This window comes from Ahaetulla prasina, chromosome 13 (assembly GCF_028640845.1).
Source record: "Ahaetulla prasina isolate Xishuangbanna chromosome 13, ASM2864084v1, whole genome shotgun sequence".
NCBI classification, from domain to species: Eukaryota; Metazoa; Chordata; class Lepidosauria; order Squamata; family Colubridae; genus Ahaetulla; species Ahaetulla prasina.
Window position 1 is genome coordinate 26,314,587 of NC_080551.1, and position 24,514 is coordinate 26,339,100.

The 24,514-nt window shown below is 51.7% G+C and overlaps 1 protein-coding gene across 6 annotated transcripts in view; it reads left to right on the forward strand.

The window, feature by feature from the left end:
* Positions 1 to 24,447, forward strand: part of MYO1E (myosin IE) — a 35,921-nt gene extending 11,474 nt beyond the window's left edge. The window contains exons 5-28 of one of the 6 annotated variants that reach the window (XM_058155875.1): positions 1,238 to 1,325; positions 2,705 to 2,794; positions 3,033 to 3,164; positions 3,658 to 3,792; positions 4,868 to 5,000; positions 5,345 to 5,541; positions 6,064 to 6,144; positions 10,307 to 10,393; positions 11,788 to 11,874; positions 12,100 to 12,267; positions 12,488 to 12,573; positions 13,343 to 13,424; positions 14,030 to 14,136; positions 14,641 to 14,739; positions 15,482 to 15,626; positions 18,039 to 18,153; positions 18,894 to 19,063; positions 19,515 to 19,660; positions 20,209 to 20,355; positions 20,800 to 20,957; positions 21,062 to 21,169; positions 21,595 to 21,793; positions 22,550 to 22,725; positions 23,467 to 24,447. In XM_058155875.1, coding sequence (XP_058011858.1) covers positions 1,238 to 1,325; positions 2,705 to 2,794; positions 3,033 to 3,164; positions 3,658 to 3,792; positions 4,868 to 5,000; positions 5,345 to 5,541; positions 6,064 to 6,144; positions 10,307 to 10,393; positions 11,788 to 11,874; positions 12,100 to 12,267; positions 12,488 to 12,573; positions 13,343 to 13,424; positions 14,030 to 14,136; positions 14,641 to 14,739; positions 15,482 to 15,626; positions 18,039 to 18,153; positions 18,894 to 19,063; positions 19,515 to 19,660; positions 20,209 to 20,355; positions 20,800 to 20,957; positions 21,062 to 21,169; positions 21,595 to 21,793; positions 22,550 to 22,725; positions 23,467 to 23,543 — 3,013 coding nt within the window. In that variant the 3' untranslated portion in view covers positions 23,544 to 24,447. Of the gene's footprint in view, positions 1 to 1,237; positions 1,326 to 1,398; positions 1,973 to 2,704; positions 2,795 to 3,032; positions 3,165 to 3,657; positions 3,793 to 4,867; positions 5,001 to 5,344; positions 5,542 to 6,063; positions 6,145 to 10,306; positions 10,394 to 11,787; positions 11,875 to 12,099; positions 12,268 to 12,385; positions 12,583 to 13,342; positions 13,425 to 14,029; positions 14,137 to 14,640; positions 14,740 to 15,481; positions 15,627 to 18,038; positions 18,154 to 18,893; positions 19,064 to 19,514; positions 19,661 to 20,208; positions 20,356 to 20,799; positions 20,958 to 21,061; positions 21,170 to 21,594; positions 21,794 to 22,549; positions 22,726 to 23,466 lie in introns of those variants that run through there. The other 5 variants (XM_058155870.1, XM_058155871.1, XM_058155873.1 and 2 more) reach the window with 5 other exon arrangements.
* The last annotated feature ends 67 nt before the right edge of the window (positions 24,448 to 24,514 follow it).

Sequence of the window (24,514 nt, forward strand, 5' to 3'; positions counted from 1 at the left end):
GACTTGCCAAATCAAGATTTGGATCCTAATCGTAGTTTCCCAGGGCAACAAGCCTCCTTGATCTTGGTGGGATTAACTTCTGAGAAAATACATAGCAGATTTTGCTTTCAGTCACCAGTTTAAGTATATCATGCCAAGTATATCAATCTCTTTATTTTTTATTTTTATTTTTTTTAAAAGAAAGCAGCAGCAAGATTTAAAATACTACATTTGATCTTGGTGCCTGCAAAAATTCTTTGACTGAATTCACAGATGCTAAGCAAGGTTTTTAAACCATGGTTTGTTGGAGAAGCCATCATTCTTGACCCAAAATGCTAAGCTGCAGTAGGTATGTGCACAGTCATCACACTAAGCCAAAACCTTTGAGTCACATTGGTTTTTTTTCCTGATGACTTTTTTCTCTTTGTGTTGACTTTCAAAACTCTCCAAAAGGCACTGCAGTATTTTTGTAACTGTAGATGGGAACAGCTAATAGCTACCAAAATAGAGTTCCCATAATGTTTCTTTCCCAGTGGGTTTAGTCGCACATCCTAGCTTTATTTTTGAAAGGCTTCTGCAAACCACGTCTGGTGGGGCAGCTCCGAGAGGGACAGAATTAGAAAAGACAATGCAGCTGCTCGCTACTTATTGGAAAAGCAATAGAAGGCAATTGCCCTACAAGGAACCTTTGGCTGGAATGGCCACCGTTGCCAGGAGGACTTCGTGGACACTCCTGGAGGACTCGGGAGGAGTCAAACTGCCTTGAATCTGCTTCTTGTGGCTCATAAATTCTTGTCTTGCTGCATTTTGTACTTAGCAAATTCACCAGGATCCTGATTGATAAAACCAGGCAAATTTGCAGAAGAACAGGATCTCAAGCACCCAAGAGGGCAGCTGCTTAGGATGGCCCTAAGCCTTGGTCTGGCAGGAGGGGCCTTTCAGCCCCCCACTCCCCCCCCCCGGAGTCAGGGACGAGGAAGCCTCTGTTGCTGGTGCCTAGAGCGCAGCACTTGCCATATCCAGGATGGCCTGGCAATGCAACATGGTACCCTCAGCTTTAACCCTGGCTCCCAATGGATGGAGGGGAAATGAAGCATCGGCCATTCTTCAGGGGTTCAGGCAAAATGACCAGGTTCTGATCTCCCGACTCAGGGCAGGTGGAACTGCAGGAGGTCAAGGCTTTAGGGACATAAATGGTTGTTCTTGAGGACTCTGCTTGGAATGGTTGCAACGAGGGGCTACTCTTAATTTTTCCCAGTGGCGAAAGTGGTGCTGGGAAGACTGTGGGAGCCAAGTACATCATGAGCTACATCTCCAAGATATCCGGAGGAGGCCCCAAAGTGCAGGTGAGAGGAGGAACAGGGAGACTTCTGGACACTCCTGGAGGACTCGGGAGGAGTCAAACTGCCTTGAATCTGCTTCTTGTGGCTCATAAATTCTTGTCTTGCTGCATTTTGTACTTAGCAAATTCACCAGGATCCTGATTGATAAAACCAGGCAAATTTGCAGAAGAACAGGATCTCAAGCACCCAAGAGGGCAGCTGCTTAGGATGGCCCTAAGCCTTGGTCTGGCAGGAGGGGCCTTTCAGCCCCCCACTCCCCCCCCCCGGAGTCAGGGACGAGGAAGCCTCTGTTGCTGGTGCCTAGAGCGCAGCACTTGCCATATCCAGGATGGCCTGGCAATGCAACATGGTACCCTCAGCTTTAACCCTGGCTCCCAATGGATGGAGGGGAAATGAAGCATCGGCCATTCTTCAGGGGTTCAGGCAAAATGACCAGGTTCTGATCTCCCGACTCAGGGCAGGTGGAACTGCAGGAGGTCAAGGCTTTAGGGACATAAATGGTTGTTCTTGAGGACTCTGCTTGGAATGGTTGCAACGAGGGGCTACTCTTAATTTTTCCCAGTGGCGAAAGTGGTGCTGGGAAGACTGTGGGAGCCAAGTACATCATGAGCTACATCTCCAAGATATCCGGAGGAGGCCCCAAAGTGCAGGTGAGAGGAGGAACAGGGAGACTTCTGGACAAGCCAGGCGGCTGCTTTCCTTGGGTCTCGGCTCCCTATAATTTGTTGGCATTACGAGATCTCACTGGTTATGTCTTTTCCCGCGTTGCCATGGGAGATCACAGCCTGCCTCCATTTGGATCTGTAACCAGCCAAGGAGGGAGCAACTGTTGTGTTTTAAATGGGCTTAATCGCCCTCTATAAAAAAGCTGCTCAGTTATTTCTAGGAAGAGACCCAGTTTTTCTCTGTGAGTCAGATTTAGGCAGCAATGTGGCCAGGAAACAGGTAGAGGCAGAGGATGGAGTCTTCCTGACTGCAAAGGAGATGGTCATTGATTTCAGTCCTGGTGTAATTAATGGCAACCTCGTTAACATCTGTGATTTGAGACGGAAAGGGTGTCAATCCAAGGAGTGCTAAACAACGAAAGGATCTTTTGGTATCCCACGTTGAGGGTGGGCATCCCTGGTTAGAAAAGCCCGATTTCCTGAGGCAGAGGGTTAGAGCTGTAGGGTGCAGCAAGAGGTCAGTTGCCCACTCGCCATTGCTTCAGTCTGCTTGGCTCAAGGTGGGTGGCCTGGTGCCTCCTCTCCTCTGTAACTGTTGGGGAGGGGAGAATCCTGCCTAAGACCCACCTGGATGATCCAGCAAAGGCGGAGGGGGAGGGGGGAGGAGGAGGGGGAGGGCTTTCATCCGAAGCCTGACTTCCGCTTTCTGGCTTTCAGCACGTGAAGGATATCATTCTGCAGTCCAACCCTCTCCTGGAGGCCTTTGGGAATGCCAAGACGGTTCGCAACAACAACTCCAGCAGATTTGTGAGTCACGGATGTGGTCCTTTGCCAGAGCAGCACCAGATGGGTTGGGACCATCGTTTCTTCTGCCCCCCCACCCCCCGGGAGTAAAGGATATGGGGGGATACAAGGGGAGAGACAGGCATCCGCTGTGACCCCCCAGAAAGGAAGGGGAGCCATCTTACTCTCCGGCCAAGGATTCCCCTCCTTCGGCCACTCCACTCGAACGGCTTCAGTCACTGACATCCTCCCTTTGTTGCAGGGGAAATACTTCGAAATCCAGTTTAGTCCAGGTGGGGAGCCAGACGGAGGAAAGATCTCCAACTTCCTGCTGGAGAAATCCCGAGTGGTCATGAGGAATCCCGGGGAAAGGAGCTTCCACATTTTTTACCAGGTCAGCAGTTGCCTGGGGATGGGAGGATGGGGGAGGTTGAAGAAGAGGCCCCCGAACCTCTGGGCAAGTTTGGCTGCTCTTGCTCCTCCGGGAGGGCCAGCTGGACCTTTTCAGGCCTTTTGGAGCACTTCCAGCCGGCAAGTACCCCATTTGCAGTCCTGATGTAACTACGGCCGTCCCTGGAGGTCTTCTGCCAGGCTCCTCAGGCGAGCTGCCCAGATCCTTCTGATCCCAGACTGAGCCTTTCTCCCGGGGCACGATTCTGGAGACCCAACATTGGCGGGGGTTCCCTGCCCAAAGGCTGCCATACACTCTCAGGGGTCGTTTTCATTGGACAAAGAAATGGCTGTTTTCCTTTGAAGCCCTAGTAAGGATGAAAGCAGTGCTCCCACCCAACCCCCACCTCAATAGAGGAAGCCAAATTCTCTGCCTCTCCCAAACACCACACAAAGTGCACTAACTTATCTTGTGGCGTGGGGGCCTTATCCTGCAGCTGATTGAAGGCGCTTCCAACGAGCAAAAGACCAGCCTTGGCATCACCAACATGGACTACTATCACTACTTGAGCCTCTCAGGATCCTACAAAGTGGAAGACATCAGTGACAAATCTGATTTCCAGGAAACTCTGGTAAGTTTCCCTCCCCACCTCCCCATTCGACAAGAACCGCTTCTGTGCAAAAAAGGTCCGAAGTGCAGCTGCCTGGGAACAAAGACAAGATGGACTCGATCCAATGGCTTTTGCTAAAAAAGTCAGAGAGGGACTCCTTTCCGCCTCCATCCATGTCCTCATCCGCCCTCCTGATCTGACCCCAGGTGTAGTTTTGAGATTGGCCACGGGGCCAATCCATGGGGATCACTTACGATGAGGGTGCCTGAGAAACCACTGGCTGGAGGAGGCGCTAGAAATGCCAAACCGTCCATTAGCCATTCTGGACAAAAGACCTGGGGCTTCAGGAAGCTCTTCTGCCTACCATCCCCAGCTTTCATCTCCTGGTTCTCCCTAGCCTGTCCCTGCACACGGCCTACACTTCTGGATTCTGGGGTGGGTTTGTTGGGTCTCCACGGTTCCTGTTTTTTCCTCCTTGATTTTCTGCTCTGTTCCCTGAACTGAGAAGTCAGACAAAATGAAGAATAATATCCTCCGTCTCATGCCAAATTTTAATATGAGCAAGCAAGCAAGCAAATAAATAAATACATAAAGAGTATATTTAGCCATTTAGGAAGGTTTTTAAGATGATTATCGTTCTCTTCTGCTGTTGTTTAAATACCTCCTCTGCCTTGCAGTGTTACATGGCGAGGAACAGCTGCAGAGCATAAACTCTGAAAAGTTGTTTTTGCTTTACTGTTCCAGAGATTTATACCTTCTGTTTTTTGCTTATTGTGCTTTTAAACTTTTTTTTTAAATGCCTGGAAAACCCCAAGTTGAATTAGCTTCTTGCGGTGTCTTGAATTGGAAGAGCCAGGCCTTCACGTGAGCTCCCTCTCTGAATGTTCTGCTTTCATTTACAATGAAATAAATCAGCGTTTCCTTTTTACCCTTTGAGAGGGAGAAAAGCACAAGGCTGACTCTATGACAAAGAAACTGTTCCCAAAGCTCTAAAAAGAATTCCAAAATATTTACTGCTGCCAGTTGATCTGAACCGATGGAGTTATTCAGAGGGGCTTTTTTTAAACCCTCTTTCTCCCACTCTCAACCTTTGCAGCATGCCATGAAGGTCATCGGCATCTCTGCCCAGGAGCAGGCGCTGGTCATCCAGATTGTGGCCGGGGTGCTGCACCTCGGCAACCTCAGCTTCAAAGAGGTCGGCAACTATGCCGCAGTGGAGAGTGAAGAATGTAGGTAGCCCCTCTTGGGGTGGGCTGGGCTGGGCTGGAGCGGTGGGGTAGCCAAGGGGACTCTGGGGTCAGAGGGCCACCCTCTGGAAGAACCACGTCCTGGCAGGCAAGACACCCAGGGGCAATGGGCCTTCTCCAGAGTTTCTCCAGAAGGTGTCCAGAATTGAAGACTGATCTGGGGGGAAGGGGGCAAAACATGGAATGTTTTCCCAGGCAACCTGCATAATGGCCCAAGGCCCCCTGCCCTGGGTGGGAGTAGGGGTCTAAACAAAAGAAGACCCTCTCCTCTTCCTCCTCTGGCTGCTTTGCTGCCTCACTGTGGTTTCCTTTTGACACTCCCGCAGTTTTGGCCTTCCCGGCTTTCCTCCTGGGAATTGACCAGGCCCGGCTTAAGGAGAAACTGACCAGCAGGCAGATGGACAGCAAGTGGGGTGGCAAATCGGAATCCATCCATGTGACCCTCAACGTAGAGCAAGCGTGTTACACCAGGGATGCCTTGGCCAAAGCACTTCATGCTAGGGTCTTCGACTACTTGGTGGACGTAAGTGGTGCTTCAACACGCCAAGGGTGGGGAAGGAGGGGTCCCTCATGAGGCCTTTATTGCAGGCTTTGCACTCTGCCATCCTCAAATATATTCCCAGCAGTTTACATAGAGTTGCAAGTCATGGAGGCCTAAAACCTTTATCCACAGGAGAGAATCTTTCTCCTTTCACCCCTCAACAACAGCATTTCCTGGAAGAGGTTTCAGAAGGATACGCGAAAGGCAGCAACTTGTGAGGGCTGTTTTCAATCTCATTTTGCAGATGAGATTCAAGGCCTCGGTGCCCATCGGGAGGGGGCTGCCCTTGGAGGAGGGCCTGGTGGGGCAGAAGAGCTGGCATCGGTTTCCCAGGGCAAGAGCACAGAGGGAATGCTTGCAGGGCTTCAAGAGCACTTAAAGTGGCATTTAGTAACCTTTGGCAAGCAGCCTTTTTACTCGGGTTTAATTCACTGTATCCCTTTGATTTCAAAGTCGCATTCTTGTTTTCATGGGAATATGTTTTTCCCCATTTTGTTTTAACAGTCCATCAACAAGGCGATGGAAAAAGATAGCCAGGAGTATAATATTGGTGTCCTGGACATCTACGGCTTTGAAATATTTCAGGTAAAGGCATACAGATTGATCAGGATGCTTTAAAGTGGCAAAACTGCCAATCCTTTTGTGGGAAGAAAGAGAGTTGGCTGTTTTGGAGCAATTGGCATAGGACTGGCATAGGATTTTAGATTTATATGGTTTTTAATTTTATATGGGTTTTATCATTTTAAATTTTTAATCCTGGCCAATTGAATAAGTTTTTTAATTGTATTTTAATAGTATTTATATTATAATATTATTGTTTATTTTATCTGGCTGTGAACCAGATAAACAAAGGCTAACAAAGCTCCCCTGATTTGCGATCTTATTCAGGGGGAGTCCGCGGACCTTATGGGCATTACGGAAACCTGGTTGGGTCCAGAGGGGGGGGTTCCCCTTGTTGAGCTGTGCCCTCCAGGTTTCCGAGCATTTCATCAGCCGAGGGCCCAAGGTAGGGGTGGAGGGGTGGCGGTTGTCATTAAGGAAGATCCAGAGCCGAGGGAGGCCACTGTTCCTCAGATTGCCGGCTGTGAATCCCTCTATGTGAGGTGGGGCCATAGGAATCAGTTGGGCTTGTTGATCGCGTACCTGGCTCCTTGCTGCGTGACCACAGCCCTGCCCGAGCTGTTGGAGGTACTCGCCGCTGTGGCGGTTGAGACCCCCAGACTTATAGTCATGGGGGATTTCAACCTGCCATCAGCTGGCCTGTTATCGACTGCAGCTCGGGAGTTCCAGGCCTCCATGACGGCCTTGGACCTGATTCGAGTAAATGATGGCCCTACGCACATGGGGGGAGGCACGCTGGATTTGATTTATATCTCTGGACAGTGGTTAAATGATCTGGTATTAGATGATATAGTAACAGAACCAATGTCATGGACCGATCATTTCCTCCTTCGTCTAGACTTCCGAACCGCCACCCACCATCGCAGGGAGACGGAACCTATTCGTTGGTTCCGTCCCAGGCGCCTGATGGACCCCGAGAGGTTCCTGACGGAGCTTGGGCCATTTCCTGAGGATCTGGCCCACGGCACGACTGAGGAACTAGTCGTGGCCTGGGAACAGGCCGCGGCTGGGGCCTTGGACCGTGTCGTGCCTTTGCGGCCTCTGACCCGGCGCAGATCTCGTCCGGCCCCTTGGTTCTCCGAGGGGCTGAGGGAGATGAAACGCCGGAGAAGACGCCTAGAGAGCACCTGGAGGTCCAGCCGTTCCGAAGCTGATCGGACACTAGTTAGGACCTATTCTAGGACCTACCTAGTGGCAATGAGGGAGGCGAGGCGTTCTTACGCCTCCACCCTCATTGCGTCGGCAGATAACCGCCCGGCCGCCCTGTTCCGGGTGACCCGCTCTCTCCTTCATCAGGGACGTGCCGAGGAGTTGCAGGGACGTGCCGAGGAGTTTAGTGGTTATCTATACGATAAAATCGCTCAGCTCCAGGACGGTCTGGACCGAAATTGGGATGATCAAGCGAGGAGAGGAGGCACGTCTTGTTGAGTCTGTTTGGGATGAGTTTGACCCTGTGGCTCGCGAGGACGTGGACAGGTTGTTGGGGAGGCTGCACGCCACTACATGTTTACTGGACCCGTGCCCTTCCTGGCTGGTACTGGCCACTCAGGAGGTGACACGAGGCTGGCTCCAGAGGATTATCAATGCTTCCTTGTTGGAAGGGGTTTTCCCTGCCGCCTTGAAAGAGGCGGTGGTGAGACCCCTCCTCAAGAAGCCCTCTTTGGACCCAGCTATTTTGGGTAATTATCGTCCAGTCTCCAACCTTCGCTTTGTTGCGGAGGGTGTAGAGGGTGCTGGGGCGCGACAGCTACCCCAATACCTGGATGAATCCGTCTATCTAGACCCGTTCCAGTCCGGCTTCCGACCCGGATACAGCACGGAGACAGCTTTGGTCGCATTGGTGGATGATCTCTGGAGGGCCAGGGACAGGGGTTATTCCTCTGCCCTGGTCCTATTAGACCTCTCAGCGGCTTTTGATACCATCGACCATGGTATCTTGCTGCGCCGGTTGGGGGGATTGGGAGTGGGAGGCACCGTGTATCGGTGGTTCTCCTCCTATCTCTCTGACCGATGCATGAGCGGTGTTGACAGGGGCAGAGGTCGACCGCGAGGTGCCTCACTTGTGGGGTGCCGCGGGGTCGATTCTCTCGCCTTCTGTTCAACATCTATGAAACCGTTGGGTGAGATCATCAGTGGCTTCGGGGTGAGATACCAGCAGTACGCTGATGACACCCAGCTGTACTTTTCCACCCCGGGCCATCCCAATGAAGTTGTTGAAGTGCTGTCCCGGTGTTTGGAAGCCGTACGGGTCTGGATGGGGAGAAACAGGCTCAAGCTTAATCCCTCCAAGACGGAGTGGCTGTGGATGCCGGCATCCCGATTCAGTCAGCTGCAGCTGCAGCTGACTGTTGGAGGCGAGTTACTGGCCCCAAAGGATAGGGTGCGCAACTTAGGTGTCCTCCTGGATGAACGGCTGTCGTTTGAAGATCATTTGACGGCCGTCTCCAGGAGGGCCTTCCACCAGGTTCGCCTGGTTCGGCAGTTGCGCCCCTTCCTTGATCGGGATGCCTTGTGCACAGTCACTCACGCGCTCGTTACCTCTCGCTTGGATTATTGTAATGCTCTCTACATGGGGCTCCCCTTGAGATGCACTCGGAGGCTTCAGTTAGTCCAGAATGCGGCTGCGCGGGTGATAGAGGGAGCTACTCGTAGCTCCCACGTAACACCGCTCCTGCGCAGACTGCACTGGCTACCTGTGGCCTTTCGAGTGCACTTTAAGGTTTTGGTTACGATCTTTAAAGCGCTCCATGGCTTAGGGCCTGGGTACTTACGGGACCGCCTGCTGTTACCTCATGCCTCCCACCGACCCGTACGCTCTCACAGAGAGGGACTTCTCAGGGTGCCGTCCGCCAAGCAATGCCGGCTGGCGGCCCCCCGGGGAAGGTGCTTCTCTGTGGGGCTCCACACTCTGGAACGAGCTTCCCGGGTTTCGCCAAATACCTGACCTTCGGACCTTCCGCCGCGAACTGAAGACACATCTTTTCATTCGCGCGGGGCTGGCTTAAATTTTATCGGTCTTTTAAATTTCTTAAATTTTTAATATCAATTTTAAATGGGATTTTAGTTTTTTATATATTTTAAAGTTTCAGGCTAATTATAATTAAGTTTTTTAATTTACATTTTAAATTGTACATTGTATTGTCTTTTTTACTTCTGCCTGTACACCGCCCTGAGTCCTTCGGGAGAAGGGCGGTATAAAAATCAAATCAAATAAATAAATAAATAATAAATAAATAAACCGCCCTGAGTCCTTCGGGAGAAGGGCGGTATAAAAATCTAAATAAATAAATAAATTCCTCGATCTGTTCAGGGGGCCCAAACCAGAAGCCAAAGCCCTCGGCCTCAGCACTGGTAGTGGCCACCTGGCTTGAAGCAGAAGGCAATGCTTTTGCTGTGTGGCCGGTACCGTTTGCTGACCCAGGGAAGATGGCCTTTCTTCTTGGCCCATCTGAGGGCTGGGTCCTTCCCTGGCCAGGAGCGGAAGTCAGGGCATCGTGGCTGGGAAGTCTGTTTTTGGCCTGCAAATGTTCTCCTCGGGCTGCTCACCACAGAGTGACGGCCACAAACACGGTCGTTATTTCTTAGCAAACATACCCAGGATGAACCTCCTGGTCACGCTGGACTAGCTGGAAGTGAGGTCAGGCTGCTGGAACGAGTTTTATTTATGTTTCAGGATTACTTTATTAGTCTTCCCTTTTTGCAATAAAAACATTTGTGGGAGGAGACGGATTAAATTTTGCAGTAGGATGATGTCAGCCCAAATGTATGGCTTCCTATAAATGGAAACCTCAATTAATTCAAACAAAGGATTTAATGTAAGCCGGGGCAGAATTCAGGGCCTAAATCAGAAAGGGGCCATGAAGCGCTCTAGCAGAAACAAAAGAGAAGCTCTAAGGTTTTTTGGGCAGAGAACCAAAAACAGCTGTTCTAAAGGGAATCCAAGTCTTGGAAGCTGTTTTGGAGAACTGAGGCCACTAATTTCCATGAAAGGGCTGACAGCAGACAGTCAAACCAGCTGGGAAGGTCACTCAAATATTATGCTGAAAAAGAGAGCTTAATGTGGCAAACTGAAAGGGGGTATGGGGAGCCTGACATTAATCTTTCCACGGTTTGTTTTTGATTTCAGAAAAATGGCTTTGAGCAGTTTTGCATCAATTTTGTCAATGAAAAACTGCAGCAGATCTTTATTGAGCTCACCCTGAAGGCAGAGCAGGTAAACCTGAAGGTTGGGAGAGGAATCCCGGGTCCTTTTCTCCCTCTCCCTCCCTCCCGATGGGAAGCTTGTCAGCTGATGCTTGTTTTGAAAATGCCTTGCAAAGCAAGAGGGAGAGGCAGCGGCTGCGGTTCAGGCCGCCCAGGCTGGGAGTAAACACGAGGGCCTGCTAGGCTGCGGAAATATTTTCCCTCTGATCCAGTGACCTAAGAGGGAGCCTCGTGAGCCAGAACAATCATCATAGCATCAGATGACTTCCCCGTGGAGACTGACTCGCCACCCCATGTGGGAAAACTGGCTGGCTGCGCGTTTGCCTTGGTCAGGGTTCCAAAATTAAAACGAGGGCACTTCTGTTTTCTCCATTTCCTGCTTGCCTCTTTCAAAGAGAAGGGCGGGCTGCTTTAATTTTCCTTTGCTACCTGCCATTTTGAACAGCATGGACATTGGCTTCTTTTGCTCCCTAAAATCCTGGTGGGAACAACAGACGATGTTTTAAACTGGTTTGGTGGGTCTCCTTCCTTGAGTTGTGCTGTTTCCGAGTAGGGGGTGGCTTGGAACACTTCCCCCCTCGGGGGGGGGGCAAGTAATCAAAGGGAGCCAAGGAAGACTTCTGTGCAATGGAAAAATGATTCCTGCACAAACCTTTAGTAATGGGTCACCTGGATATCGCCTGTTAGACTGTCCAGCATCAGAGGTGACTCCTAGAGCTGCTCCCTGGGAAGAGAGGAAGAGTGCCCTTTGCCATAGGTAGCCTTGGACTTCATCTGAGTAGTTCCATACAGATCCGAGATGGATGCGAAGTTCAGATCTAGTCCCACAAAGGTTGGACAAGATCCTAGGAGGTGTCTTTCTCCCTTCAAGCCAACAGATCCCAAGTGCCTCCAAACCAAGTGATTTGTGACGGGCACTGAAGCCCAAGGGACATAATGAATCTCAGCCTCTGTTCTCTTCTGACTCAGCAGAGGGATCCCTGAGCTCCAGCCCTGCTCACACCTGGCAAGTCAGAATAGATCTTACCACCTCACTGAGCAAATCCACAAACCATTTCTTGTGGCTGTCTTGCCAAGGATGTTTGCCCTGCACCGGTAGACCCTTAATGCAGCAGGCCAGCTGATCTTTTGGCCCTGGGCTTTGGAGCTGCTCTGGAAAGGAGGGGTTTAGACGGGTCTGCCATGCAACACAAGCTGGGCTGCCATTAATCACTGAACAGAGGCATCTTCATTTGGACTTTGGCAGAGAGGCAGAGGGGTCCTCTTTGGGGCGGAGATGTTCCCTGCTTCCCACAGACTTCCCATTGCATTGACATTACCCAGTTTATGAATTGAGCAGGATCAGCACAGGGACCCCTGCAGTTCCTTTGGGAGCTTCTCTGAGCCTTCATTTCTGTATGGCAGGAGGAATACGTTCAGGAAGGAATCCGTTGGACTCCCATAGATTACTTCAACAACAAAATAGTTTGTGACCTCATAGAGAACAAAGTGGTAAGTCTGGGAGTGTCTCCATGGCCCCAGATTCATCCCTCTCATCTCGCCCCTCCTTGATACCGTTAACTGCTGTGCCAGGAGCGGAATTCAGGAAAGGCTGCAATCCTTTCCATTGTAATCCAGAATTCTCTAAACCAACTCAACCCAACACCCTTCAATCCAAAATGGAGGCCAAGCAACTATCCTATGTTTCACTTCCTGTTTCCGTCATCCCCGCCCCAGAATCCACCTGGCATCATGAGCATCCTGGACGACGTCTGTGCCACGATGCACGCGGTGGGTGAAGGAGCAGACCAAACTTTGTTGCAGAAGCTGCAGATGCAGATTGGGACTCACGACCATTTCAACAGCTGGAATCAGGGCTTCATCATTCACCACTATGCTGGAAAGGTACCTTCCCAAGTGGAGCATTCAGGGAGGGCCTGTTGGGATTTTTCTTCAATTTACCTGGAAGAAAGGTCCCAGGAAAGGTACTTTACACTATGATTTCCCCCAATTTCTGGCTTAGGAGCTGGCACAGCCTTGCCTGGTGAAGGAATTCTCCCTTGCCATGTGGCCTCCTGGCCAAGAAACTGAAAGTGCCTCACCTCACCTGCCTTCCTCCCATCAGGTTTCCTATGACATGGACGGATTCTGCGAGAGGAACCGAGACGTTCTCTTCATGGACTTGATTGAGCTCATGCAAAGCAGCGAATTGTACGTAAGGCAGGTTTCCCCAGGCTGCGTGTGCACCTCAGGTCTTTCCGGGGCCTTTGTGGGATACCCAAAATGCAGCGATAGGAGATCGGTGGGGATTCTCCCAAGACCGGAAAGACCCCGCCACAGCCGTGCCAGCAAAGCTCTTGTTCCAAAGGCAGGAAGCTCCCTGCTTCCCTTCAGAAGGGGGAACGCCTAAGCCAGCCAGGGGGAAGCACAGCCTTGCAAAGAGCCTGGACTTTGGGGAGATGAATGCATTCGAAGCAACAGAGCAGGCGTTGAATTAGTGGGCTATGGGTGGCTGGCTCAAGAGGGAGATCCCCATCCTGCTCCAGGAAATGAGGGCTGAAGAGAGACTTGGCAGCCTTTTGGCTTCTTAAAAAGAAAAATCCCTGCCGGAAGGGCCCCCTTTGCAGTTCACCCATGGCTCATTGCAGCAGAGACAGCTGACCTTTGGGGGCCAAGGGAGGGCTAGGCACAAGGTTGGGGAGGGGGCCAGGGCTGGAGGGGCTGCGGTCTGAAACTCCTGCTTTCCTCAGGTGGCTCTCAGAGTTACCTCAGAGCTTGTTCTACCATTTAACTCTGCTTCCTGCTTAAAAATGAAAGAAAGCTGCACCCCCAGTTTCTAGCCAGGGGGTCAGCAGGGGCTCTGGGGGTTGCCAGTTGCACACGGCAGAAAACTAAATCCAGCCGCCACCTCTGCCCTGGTCTCCCGGCTGCTGCCTTGTGCCATGTGCTGATGCTCTCCTCCTCCTCCTCCTCCTCTTAGACCTTTTATAAAGGCTCTGTTTCCAGAGAATCCCCAAGCCGAAAAGAAAGGCCGACCCACCACTGCTGGCAGCAAAATCAAGGTGGGTGCTTTGGGGCAGCAGCAGCAGAGGTGGAGATCTTGGGGCTTTAGCACCCGGAGTGGACATGGCTGCTGGTCGCTCCAGGAATAGCCAAATGTTGAGTTGTGAAAACGAATTTAAAAACAAGGGCCCTGCAGAAATTTAATGTGAAAACAAGAATCGCCCAACTAGGCAACTGAAAGAGCACCTGGCAGCTGTCCACCCCACTCATAAACCACAAGTGTGTGGCTGCATCTTCCTCGGTCCCTTCCCTTTGCTCCTCCTGCAAAGGACAATGACGACACAGCTCTCTGCAAGTGTGTGTAGTGTGTACGGACTTGGTACAATCTGTCCTCTCGCCCACCTGTGTGATGAGGTGGTGGCCCTTCCCTCTCGTGTGGTCCCTCTGCTTCTGGTTGTGGTTCTGCTCTGTGCAGCCCGGGATTTCCCACCGGAGGAAGAGCAGAGGAGCCCCAGGACCTCACAGGCAAAGCTTTCGGGGCTGGCCAAGCGCAGAGGTTTTGTGACATCGGTGGGATTCCTCAGGGTGGGTGGCTTTGGTCAGAAGAGCAGAGGGGATGACGCTGTTGTTGACCTGAGCAAAGAGCCTTTTCTCTCTTCCACAGAAACAGGCCAATGACCTGGTGGGCACCCTGATGAAATGCACCCCCCATTACATCCGCTGCATCAAGCCCAACGAAACCAAAAAGCCTCACGACTGGGAGGAGAGCAGGTGAGCCCCAAGAGGCTGAGACGAGAGGTAGCCAGCGTGCTCTGCGGCTCCCACACCAGTTATTTGTTGTCACAATAATTTGGACTTTAAAAATCGCACTACCTGCTCTTTTTGCTGTGATAACACACTGCCTGCATTTTTGAAGTAATTATTCTCAGCGTTCCTCTAAAGGGATGGTTGTATAAAGAGCTGATGGTTCAAAATAGTTTATGGTTTGCTGCCTGCCGAAATTGGAAAGCTGCCGGGTGGAGGGACAGAGGCCCCTCCCTTCCTTAAGAGTTTTGCAAGTGCGGGTCAGGGTCAAAATAGCAGAGCCAGAGAAAAGGCCATTTTCCAACCATCTCTCAGGCAGCCCTTCCTTCCAGGGCAGCCGGTCGCCCTTGAAAGGGTCCTGTTCCCCCCTTTCGGTCAGTTTCTGGCCATTCGTCCCCCTCCTTGAAGGCCGGAGAGCAGCCAGGGGCCCCTTTCTGTGTGTGGGGTACCATCCCGAACTTCTTCCTGCAGGGTGAAGCACCAGGTGGAGTACCTCGGGCTGAGGGAAAACATCCGAGTTCGCCGAGCAGGTTATGCCTACAGACGCATCTTCCAAAAATTCCTGCAGAGGTACCCCTTTCTCCATGTGGCTGTGTTAAAACGGGAGGGAAGGACAGCCAAAGGTCCCCAGGGCTTCCCTCTTTGTGGAACATAACCTGCAGGGGTTGTGGCCCTGGCCACCCCAGAACTAGCCTTGGTTGCCCTTCTAGTGCTGTCCTGCCTGGGTGAGCAGGAAAGCAGCAGCCTTTTCAAGGGGAACCTTTCAATCCTTTTGGGTGGGTGGCGTGGAAACGACTGGCAGGCCAAAGAGGAGCCCGTGGCCAGGACAGCCCTGGGCTCAGAAGGCTTGTCCTCTTCTTCTTTTTGGCTGCTTTGACAAGGGACCCCCATGCCCGGCCCTTGATTGCCAACCTGGGCAGGCAAGGGGAATCTGTCCCCGGAGCCAGTGAGTCAGTTTCTCCCTCTCTGGCTGGTGGCGACAGATAATTCCTACATAAAAGTCCACGTGAATTTTTTAATTAAGCAGTTATGACTGTCATAACTGCTTAATTCCAAAAGTTTAAGCACCTTATTGCTTTAAGCAAGATTGGGAAGAGGCAGCCTGTGCCTGAGAGAGTCCTGGCCAACGTGGTGGATGGCGAGGGGCTGCTGTGAGGTCCTTGGAGAAACTCCCATACGCAGCTCTGCCCCCATCAGGTGTTCTGGCCCAGTGAAAAGGGCAGGTCCCCCTTCTTGGGAAATAAGCCTGAGAACCATTCACAGGGCCTCCCTCCCCCGCCCCCAACTGAGCGTGCCACGTCTCTCCCTGAAGGTATGCCATCCTGACCCCCGAGACCTGGCCTCTCTGGAAAGGGGATGAAAGGCAGGGAGTTCTGCACCTGCTCCGGTCTGTCAACATGGATCCTGACCAATACCAGCTTGGCAGAATGAAGATCTTCATCAAAGCACCAGAGTCCGTGAGTACCAGGGAGAAGCTACCCCTCTCTGACCCCCCAGGAAATGAAGCCCAGCGCTGAGAACCCTCTGCTGTGCCCCCCTTGTACCCATTTAACAATGAGCTGTGATACGGACGTGCCCAGGGTGCTCTGCACCAGGTCCCACTGGCCCTGCCTTACAATAGCCAGCTCCTCCTTTCTCTCCGCCCTCCCCTTGCTTCCCTGATGTGCCTGATGGGAACTGGATCCCCATGGGCCAAAACGTTTGAATTGGGGGTCAGCCTCTGGCTCTCCAACAGGAAAGTCCAGTTGTTTTGGAGACAATTCCCAATTTCCCATAGAAAGTTGATGATAAGACTGCAAAGACTGTATAATTACTGGTCGTGTTCACATAACACAACAAGGTTGTGATGATTGGAATGTTGTATGAATGCAGCCAACGGTGGCTTTCTTAACATATGGTGTGAATCCGCTGTTGTCTCTTCAATGGCTGAGGGAGTCTGATTTGAGAAGAAAGAGCAATGGAAACCAAGTATTTCTCTTCCTTGCTTCCAGCTGTTCTTCCTGCAACAAGTATTCTCCTTTTGGTCTTCCTGCCTCTGGACACAGGGACAGTGTCTGACATGAACCTGAATTACAGCAGAGGGATAGAGCTCTGTTTGGATGGGCAATTAGTGCAACTGCAGGGAGTGAATGAGGGGGAGCAGGATTCTGTTCTGGCAGCCGCCCAACAGGGGGAACCCTGGAAGAGAAGGAGGCAGCAGCCAGTGTTTGGAAAAAAGAAAGCTGCCACAGCCTGGGGAAACATGGCTTGGTCATCTCCACATGGAGATGGGTCACTTCAGAGCCCTGGATGGCCATCCTCCATGGGGCACGTCCAATGTGTCAGACCACAATTTCCAGAACTTGGTCAGCTGGGAAAGGTGACAGTGGGCCAGTTAGGCTACAATTGCAGTGTGAGATGGATGGGTGAGGCTTTCTCTCAGGACCCACCCACCCCAGGACAGCTTTTGTGCAGGAGTGGCTCTGATTCCACCAGTCAGGCTGTTCCTTCTTATTTGGTGCTTGGAAATAGCCTTGGATTTTTGTGGGGGGCATAAGCTCAGCCGGGAGGCCCAAGGCTGAGAAATCTGTTCAGAAACGGTCTCTGCAATTCACTCTCCAGGTTGGTCCTAGGAAGCCTCCCTGGTGGCAGGGGATGAGATGGGTGTCATGTCCCACTCCTCCGCTGACGGCCGGGTCAGGGAAATCCGAATCAGGCGTGCCTCTGCAGCTCTGCCAAAGTCCTAGCAAAGTCCTCAGGGCAGGCAGGAGACCAGAAAGTGACTTCAGCAAGATATGTTTAGACTTTGCCTGACTCAGAGAATGCCAGAAAGCAGGTCCTTTATATAGGCCATGGGGTGTGGCTCCATGACTCAGCACTTATCCAGGCCTGCCCCTCCCTTCCTTCTGTTGCCTCCATCTATCCAATCTTCTGATGCGAGGGTCACTCCAGTCTGCAGCTGTTGGCAATTGACCTCCCTCAGGCTCACATGCTGTGGAGGAGGGGGAGGGGTCTAGTTGCTCCGTTTGCCTGGGCATGGAGCCAGAGCTGGGGGCTGGAGATACTTGCTCTTCTTCAGCCTGTCTGGGCATGGAGCCAGGGCTGGGGCCGGGAGGCATACTAGGACATTCCTCTGTGTTCGGAAGCAGATAAGAAGGCCCCGGCTGTGGTGAGATCGGACGAGACACAACAATGGGCCCCCTCAGCACCAACGCTTGGCATGCCAGAACTTCAGCAGCACCATGCAGAATGGACATTGGAAAGCCATTTATCTGAATTGGTTTAGGGTTTCCTGCCTAAGCAGGAGGTTGGACTAGAAGATCTCCAAGGTCCCTTCCAACTCTGTTATTCTGTTATTCTTGCTTGGCTTGAGGCAGCGCGACTCTCTGGCTTGGCTTTTCATTTCCCAAAATAGCTTCCTCTAATCCACAGATATGCTTTCCCTTAAAGTAGATAAATCTCAGTTTATCTAAGGACTTCCTGAATTGCTCAGTATTTTCTAAATCTGGCCGAATGTCCTCAGTCTGTTCTCTAATAGTTACTTTTGAAACCAAAGAGGACAAACAAAACTCCTGCGGAACTTTCTTCCTCCGAGCAGGAGATTATTTCCGGAGGCTCTTCTCTGCAGGTCTCCAGAAAGTGTCTGGGTGGCTTTGCTGGAGGGAGGACCTGGGGATCAAGCCTATCCACCCTTCTGAATGGTGCCACAATCCCCTACGAGGGATCCCTGCTCTGTCCGCATCCTCTGGAAAGTAGCTGCCCCTTGAATTTTGGAGAAGCTTCATTTAATGGAGGGGGAGAGGAGCGTGTGGCCCCGTCATTGAGCTTCCTCCTTTGGGAGCCCCAGGACAGAACTGCTGGGCCGGCAACAGCTTCTCTTTCTCTTGCAGTTATTTCTGCTGGAGGAAATGAGGGAGCGAAAGTACGATGGCTATGCGAGGGCCATCCAGAAGGCCTGGAGGAAACACATTGCCAGGAAGAAATACGTACAAATGAGAGAAGAAGGTATTGGGGGTTATTCTTTCTACATAATAAGACTGGTGATGGGGAATCTTCTGTCCTTCAAGAAGCAAAAGAATGGCTGTGCCACATTGCCCATCCCTTTCTCTCACCATCATCTTTGGCTCCTCTCTGGCCCCGACCCAGCCGGTCTGAGAAGGGCAGCTGCAGCTGGCCGGCTTTCTCCTGCGGTTCCAGACGATCGGTTGAGTTGCAGCCTATTTGAGCCTGACTGCCACTTTACCTGTTCAGCTGGCTTTCAATGCACTGGACTGCTTTCCTTTGGGGGCCGGGGGGGGGGCACATATTGCTTGCTGACCCTTTATATGCTGCCCAGAGTCATTGTGTTTGAGTTGAGGGGCCATAGAAATGCAAGCAATCAAGCAGTTGATCCTCAAAGGCTTGAAGTTCCAGTCTGTACCCCAGTGCTGTTACCGGCGTCTACTCGATCTAAAGGTCAAAGAGCCAGAAACAGAAAGGCAAAAACCATACAGGAAACAAGCATTCCCTGGCAAGGCTAGGAAGTGGCCCTGAGAAGGGATCACAGCCAGGCCTGACCAGGTCCAGGTCCTACGGTCAGCCCTGGAGGCCATCTTTTTCTTTCTGCAGTGGCTGAACGGAGGCAGCGGCTCAGTTCTTCGGGGTTGAGTCACGACAACTAATTGTCAGGCTTTGAAGTCCATATGGTGGGATTCCCCCTTTTCTCTCGGGGGCCACTAAGGGACGCTCTTCTTCCCCTCACAAAGCCTCTGACCTGCTGCTGAACAAGAAGGAGAGAAGGCGGAACAGCATCAACAGGAACTTTGTGGGCGACTACATTGGCATGGACGACCGTCCCGAACTACGCCAATTCGTGGGCAAGAGGGAAAAGATTGATTTTGCTGACACTGTCACCAAGTATGACCGGCGGTTTAAGGTAGAGAAGCTTGTTTGCCTTTGTTCCCGCTTGGGTTAGGCTTTTCTGGAGGGCCGCATGACCCAGTTGCAGAGAGCATGCAGACAAGCCAGCTTTTTGTTCTGGAGACCCCAGACTGTGCTTTAGGATGGGAAGCTGTTGCCTGTGCAAGGCACAAGACCCGCCCCCTCCAAGACATGGCTACCCACAGTGACATCGTACCTGGCCGAAGGCTGCGTGCGAAGAAGCCCGTTTCTGGGCTTAGTGCAATAATTATCACAGGCCAGACTGATGATCCTGTCTAGGAGAAGGAAAGAGCAATGGAAGGCTCTCAGGTCCAGGGTGGGCAACGTCCCCTAATCATGGGACCCCTCAGAAATCCCCGAGCTCTCCCACTTGGCACTTCTCTATGGGAAGCCTCAGGGTAGGGAAGGCGGCCAAAGCAGCAGCCACGGATGCATTCTCCTTTCAGGGCATCAAGCGAGACCTCCTCCTCTCCCCCAAGTGCCTGTATCTGATTGGGCGTGAAAAGGTGAAGCAGGGAGCAGAGAAAGGCCTCGTGAAGGAGGTTCTCAAGCGCCGGATCGAAGTGGAGCGGATCCTCTCGGTGTCACTGAGGTCAGGGCTGCCTTGATTGCCAGGGTCCTGGGTGGGGGCCCAAGAGGACCAAGGCTTGGAGAGCCGGAAGGAGGCTGTTGTCAGAATGATTCCTTTATGCCTCTTGCAAAGTGTGTGATATTGCTCCCTGACTAGAGGGTGCATGCAATTAAGGCACCACACTAATCAGAAATTAAGCAAATTGAGTCTACCTAATCACCGATTCTGATTTAAGGAACTAAAATGATTAATTATAGTTCCTGATATTCTGACAAAAGTTACCATTACCATCTGCTTATTTATTTAAAGGCATCCCAGTAGTATGATTACTTTGTGAAAGAATGCTGCAAAACTAATCAAATGGAGGTTTAGTGTTTTGTTACTGAAATGTTGAGACTACCTGGCCTTTGTGCTATTTTAGAGGTGTTTTTTATAACCCCTCTATTTGTCATACTGATGTAACTTACAGAGTTCTGTGAAGCTAGAAACAAAGCCAGATGTTGGCGTAGAATCTTCCTCCCTGGGGAGGCCAGCTCTGAATTTCGGGTGCCCCCAATTTCCTTTCCCAGCACCCTGCAGGACGACCTATTTGTCCTACACGAGCAAGAGTACGACAGCCTCCTGGAGACAGTCTTCAAGACCGAGTTCTTGAGCCTCTTGTCAAAGCGCTATGAGGAGAAAACGCAGAGGCGGCTCCCCCTGAAGTTCAGCAACACGTGAGTGGCCCTTGCAACAGGCGCCCCCTGGGGGTCTCACTCCTCCTTTGCATTGGAAGGGGGGAGGACACATTTTGCTCAAATCTGAGATGATCAAATACATGATCATATGAGATGATCAAATACCGAGAGGGGAGAGAGAGATGCTATTTTTAAGCTTTGCTTGAGATAGCAAATTCATCCATTACATTTGCTCAGCCAGCAGCCCACGTCCTGTGGGCAGAGACAGCTGGGCTGTTAGCTGAGCTTCCTCTGATTTAGTGTCCGTGCATCTTCTTAGTGCCAGTTCCTCACCCAATATGTACCCAAGATGTAGCGAAAACTTCCTGCAGAGACAGAGATCCTCAGGAACCCCAGCAGTGTTCCTAAGGGTCCTGCCCCAAAGAGACCCATGCAGGGGGAAGACTTCTGGGTGTCACCTACTCTTCTTCCTTTCTCTGCCAGACTGGAAGTGAAGCTGAAGAAGGAGACCTGGGGGCCGTGGAAGGCTGGTGGCTCTCGCCAAGTGCAGTTCAGCCAAGGTCAGGGAGACGTGGCCATTCTCCGGCCAAGCAATAAAGTGCTGCAGGTCAGCATTGGGCCTGGACTCCCAAAGAATGCCCGTAAGTGTAAATGCCCAGAAGTGATGGCGGGGGGGTGGGGTGGGGGAAGGCTGGTGGCAGGTGTAACTGGTCACTGCTTCAGCAAATTCTGGGGTGCGTTTCAGGACCCACCAAAAGGGACGTGAGCCAGCCCAGAGGACTTCCAAGCAAAACGCACAGCCAGAACTATCCGATGAGGGCGGCTCCTCCACCCCCCGGGAAGCTCTCCAAAGGTATGCTTTGGAAAGCTGCTCCCAATCCTTGGTCCCCGTCGGCTGTTTTCTCTCCCGTCCCTAATCACCAAGTTATCCAATGAAGAGCACTCCAAACCCCTTGTGCGCACAGTGGCCTCAACAGATTGTGAGAAGCTCTCCCTCCTGCTCTTGCCACCAAGGAGAGCTCTGTGGTGGACAGGAGACACTTGAAGGGGGAGGACAGTGGAGGACGGGGGGGTCAGGTTTGGGAGTAGCTGCACACTAAATGCAAGTGGCTGGGAGTCCCGGTGGCACCTGAGGCCTAGTGGCAAAAAGCCGGGCCATGAAGGTGAGGGCTCCCTGCTGCTCCAAAGCCTGGCAGTTGAATCCCACATCTGGGAAGGAATTCCCGGGAAGCCGTTCCACAAAGGGGCCTCGGAATTTCCATTCTGAATTCCTTTTAGGTCTACCGAATGGGGTGATCAAGCTCCAGCAACACCCCCTGCATCCTTCGGGCCCAGCAGGCCAACGGGCTAGTCAGAAGAGCCTGTATACCTCAATGGCGTGCCCACCACTCCCGCGAGTCTTGGGGGGACCAGGAAAGGTATCCCAACAGCCCAGCAGCTTGGATTTCCTCAAAGTGCCCGAGCAAGGGGCTGCCGGGTAAGCCTTGTGCCATTTTCTTTTATGTCAGTGAAGCCTGTTGTGCACGATTGTCTAAAGATCAGGAGAGGCTGCCATGGAGAAGCCACACGTGTGTCCCTCATCACAGCAATATACCTCCTGTACCCGTCTCACACCCACACACCCATCCCTAAATGCCCAGACTTTCTGGAGAGATCACCCTGCTTCGTTAGATGGCCTCTTGCAGCTGAGCTGTGCTTGCCCTCTCCACAGCTTAGTCGGCATAGTGCAGCCCATATCACCACCTGCTAAAGGGAAGCTTCTAACATGCATGTTGTCACTGAATGGATCTCTGTCCATTAAGTCCATCTTCCCCTTCTGGAAACATTCAGCATCTCCTACCCTCATTCTGAGTATTGGCACTGTAGTCCAAGGCTCAGAACTACATCTATACCTTCTCCAGTTACAACAGTGACTCTCCATTTAGAGCTCTTGGCTTTTGCAAACTCACCTTAGGCACTCTCTGGTCCTCCCTGTAAGTAGGCCAGCCATTTCACAGATGAGCAGTGGCTTGCAGAGGCGCCGTCTGGACTGCGGAAGCTCCAATTCTCCAGGGGTGTCTCTCCCTTTAGGATCCCTGGTATTCTGCAAGACAAGGAATGCTCAAAGGCTGCTCTGCATGGATGGGCACACTTGCTTGCCCATAGGAAATGTATCCCTTTGTGCAGGCGCATATGTGAGAGCTTGCCTGTTGGGGGTGGGGACAGACAACTCAACCCTCCTCTTTAACTCCAGTGCTTGCAGGCAGACGACAAGCCGCCCCCCACCTGCCGGGGGCAGACCCAAGCCCCGGCCCCAGCCCCAGCCCAAGCCACAGGTACCCCAGTGCAGAGCACTGTACGCCTATGATGCCCAAGACACCGACGAGCTCAGCTTCAACGCCAACGACATCATCGACCTCCTCCGAAAAGGTAAGGCTGCTTCTGCTGCATGGGGGCTGCCACTCGGGGAGGGGGGGCAATGAACTGGGCACAGGTGGCCGTTTGGCCTGTTGCCCTCTAATCTGGCCAACATTCAGGAATCCTCCTGTAATACTGTGAAACCTGAGCTTCTAGGTGGTAAACCCCACACCCCACACCCAGGGTATTTTTAATATACTTGGAGTGCCAAATATTCAGATAATGGTCAAGAGGGCTTTGTTCTGCATTGCCCGAGATGCAGGAAATGCATCTCCCCACTTGTCCATCTCTGCCCCATCCAGAATGTGCACAAACTAGCAGTTGGGCCTTGGAGAGAAAGTGCCTCTGGCACTCCTCAGGAAGGGCATCATTGCCTGCCCAAAGCAAAGGGGTGGGGGTGCAGGTGGCAACTGTTTCATCAGCCTCAAATTGCCCCCTCTGACACTGGGCAGGACCTCTGAACCTCCGTTCTGCTTGGGCCCAGCTATTCCTTCCTTTTACTCCATGACCCAATGTTGGATTGGCTTATTACTCTCCTCCATTTGGATACTACGCATAATGGCTTTTTCCCTCATCTTACAAATAGAGAAGGAAAAAAATGAGACTTTGGGTGCTGTGACTTTTGCAAATGCCCTTTACTTATGTCCCACTGCAAAGCATTTCTTAGGTCTGAAGGCTGGGGGGACCGTGGGGGAGGGTGGAGGTCAGGGTCAGGCAGAGTTATTTCTAGCTAACCGTCCTCCTTCTTTCCAGACCCCTCAGGCTGGTGGACAGGGCGATTAAGAGGGAAACAAGGACTTTTTCCGAATAATTATGTGACCAAGATGTAAGCCTTGATCCGTTCCAGGCTCCCCGAGAAGATGCTTTCCAACCCCTTGAATGAGCCGCTCTAGGCAAAGCCTACAATAGGCGTCTTTGGTTCCTCCATGAGGTTAAAAAGAGGATAAGTCTGTTTTATGAGAAGCCAAAGCCAAGGATTTATTTATTTTATTTAACTCTTTTCTTGTGAAGGGGAATGTGTTCAAATTACATTCCATTATTTTTTAAAAAACCCAGTTCTGGAAGTCATCGGGTGCTCTGTGACGGATTTAGAATTACGACGGAGGGTGGGGTTTTTTCTTTCATTTTTCAAGTGCCTTTAGTTGCTCTGCCGTTTCTTCCAGATTATCTAACAAAGCAATGACACTCTATGCACATTTCCTCAGTGAGCAGCTTTACAGGGGAAACAGATTCTGCTGCTAGTTTATTGTGGAACCTTGTACCGTCTCTTCTCTTTCCCCAAGAGTCCAGGCCTGTCCGTATACATCTACACACTCCCCACCCCCACCCCCACCCCCAAGTCTTGCCTAGGGATGCTCTTGACTCCAGAAAGCCACCAGGACCAAAGGAAAACAGTTTTCTATGCTGCAAATAGTTCATCTTGCTCAGTTAATGTGGCTGGCCCACACTGACTCTTACTATTACTGTATCTGTGCATTACCCCACCCCCTTTTGCCTCCAAGGAAGCTGTAAACTCTTGTCACTGGCTTCATCTAGTGCACGTTTAAAAGAAAGAAGTCAAAGGCAAAGCTGCACCGTAACTCAGTGGCTTGGGATATCATTTGGAGCCCATCATAGGAATGCATCATGATGGTTAGCAATACAAGAAGTTTCCAAAGCTGGTCTGTGCTGCTGTTGGCCTTCTGCATGTTGGTTTAATTGCTCTCCTCCCACCAATAAAAACAGAGACTACAATTCCTGTGGTGCGGGACTCTTTGGAAGGTGGTCTCCCTGTTCTTTTGGGACTGAAGTTCAAGGTAGC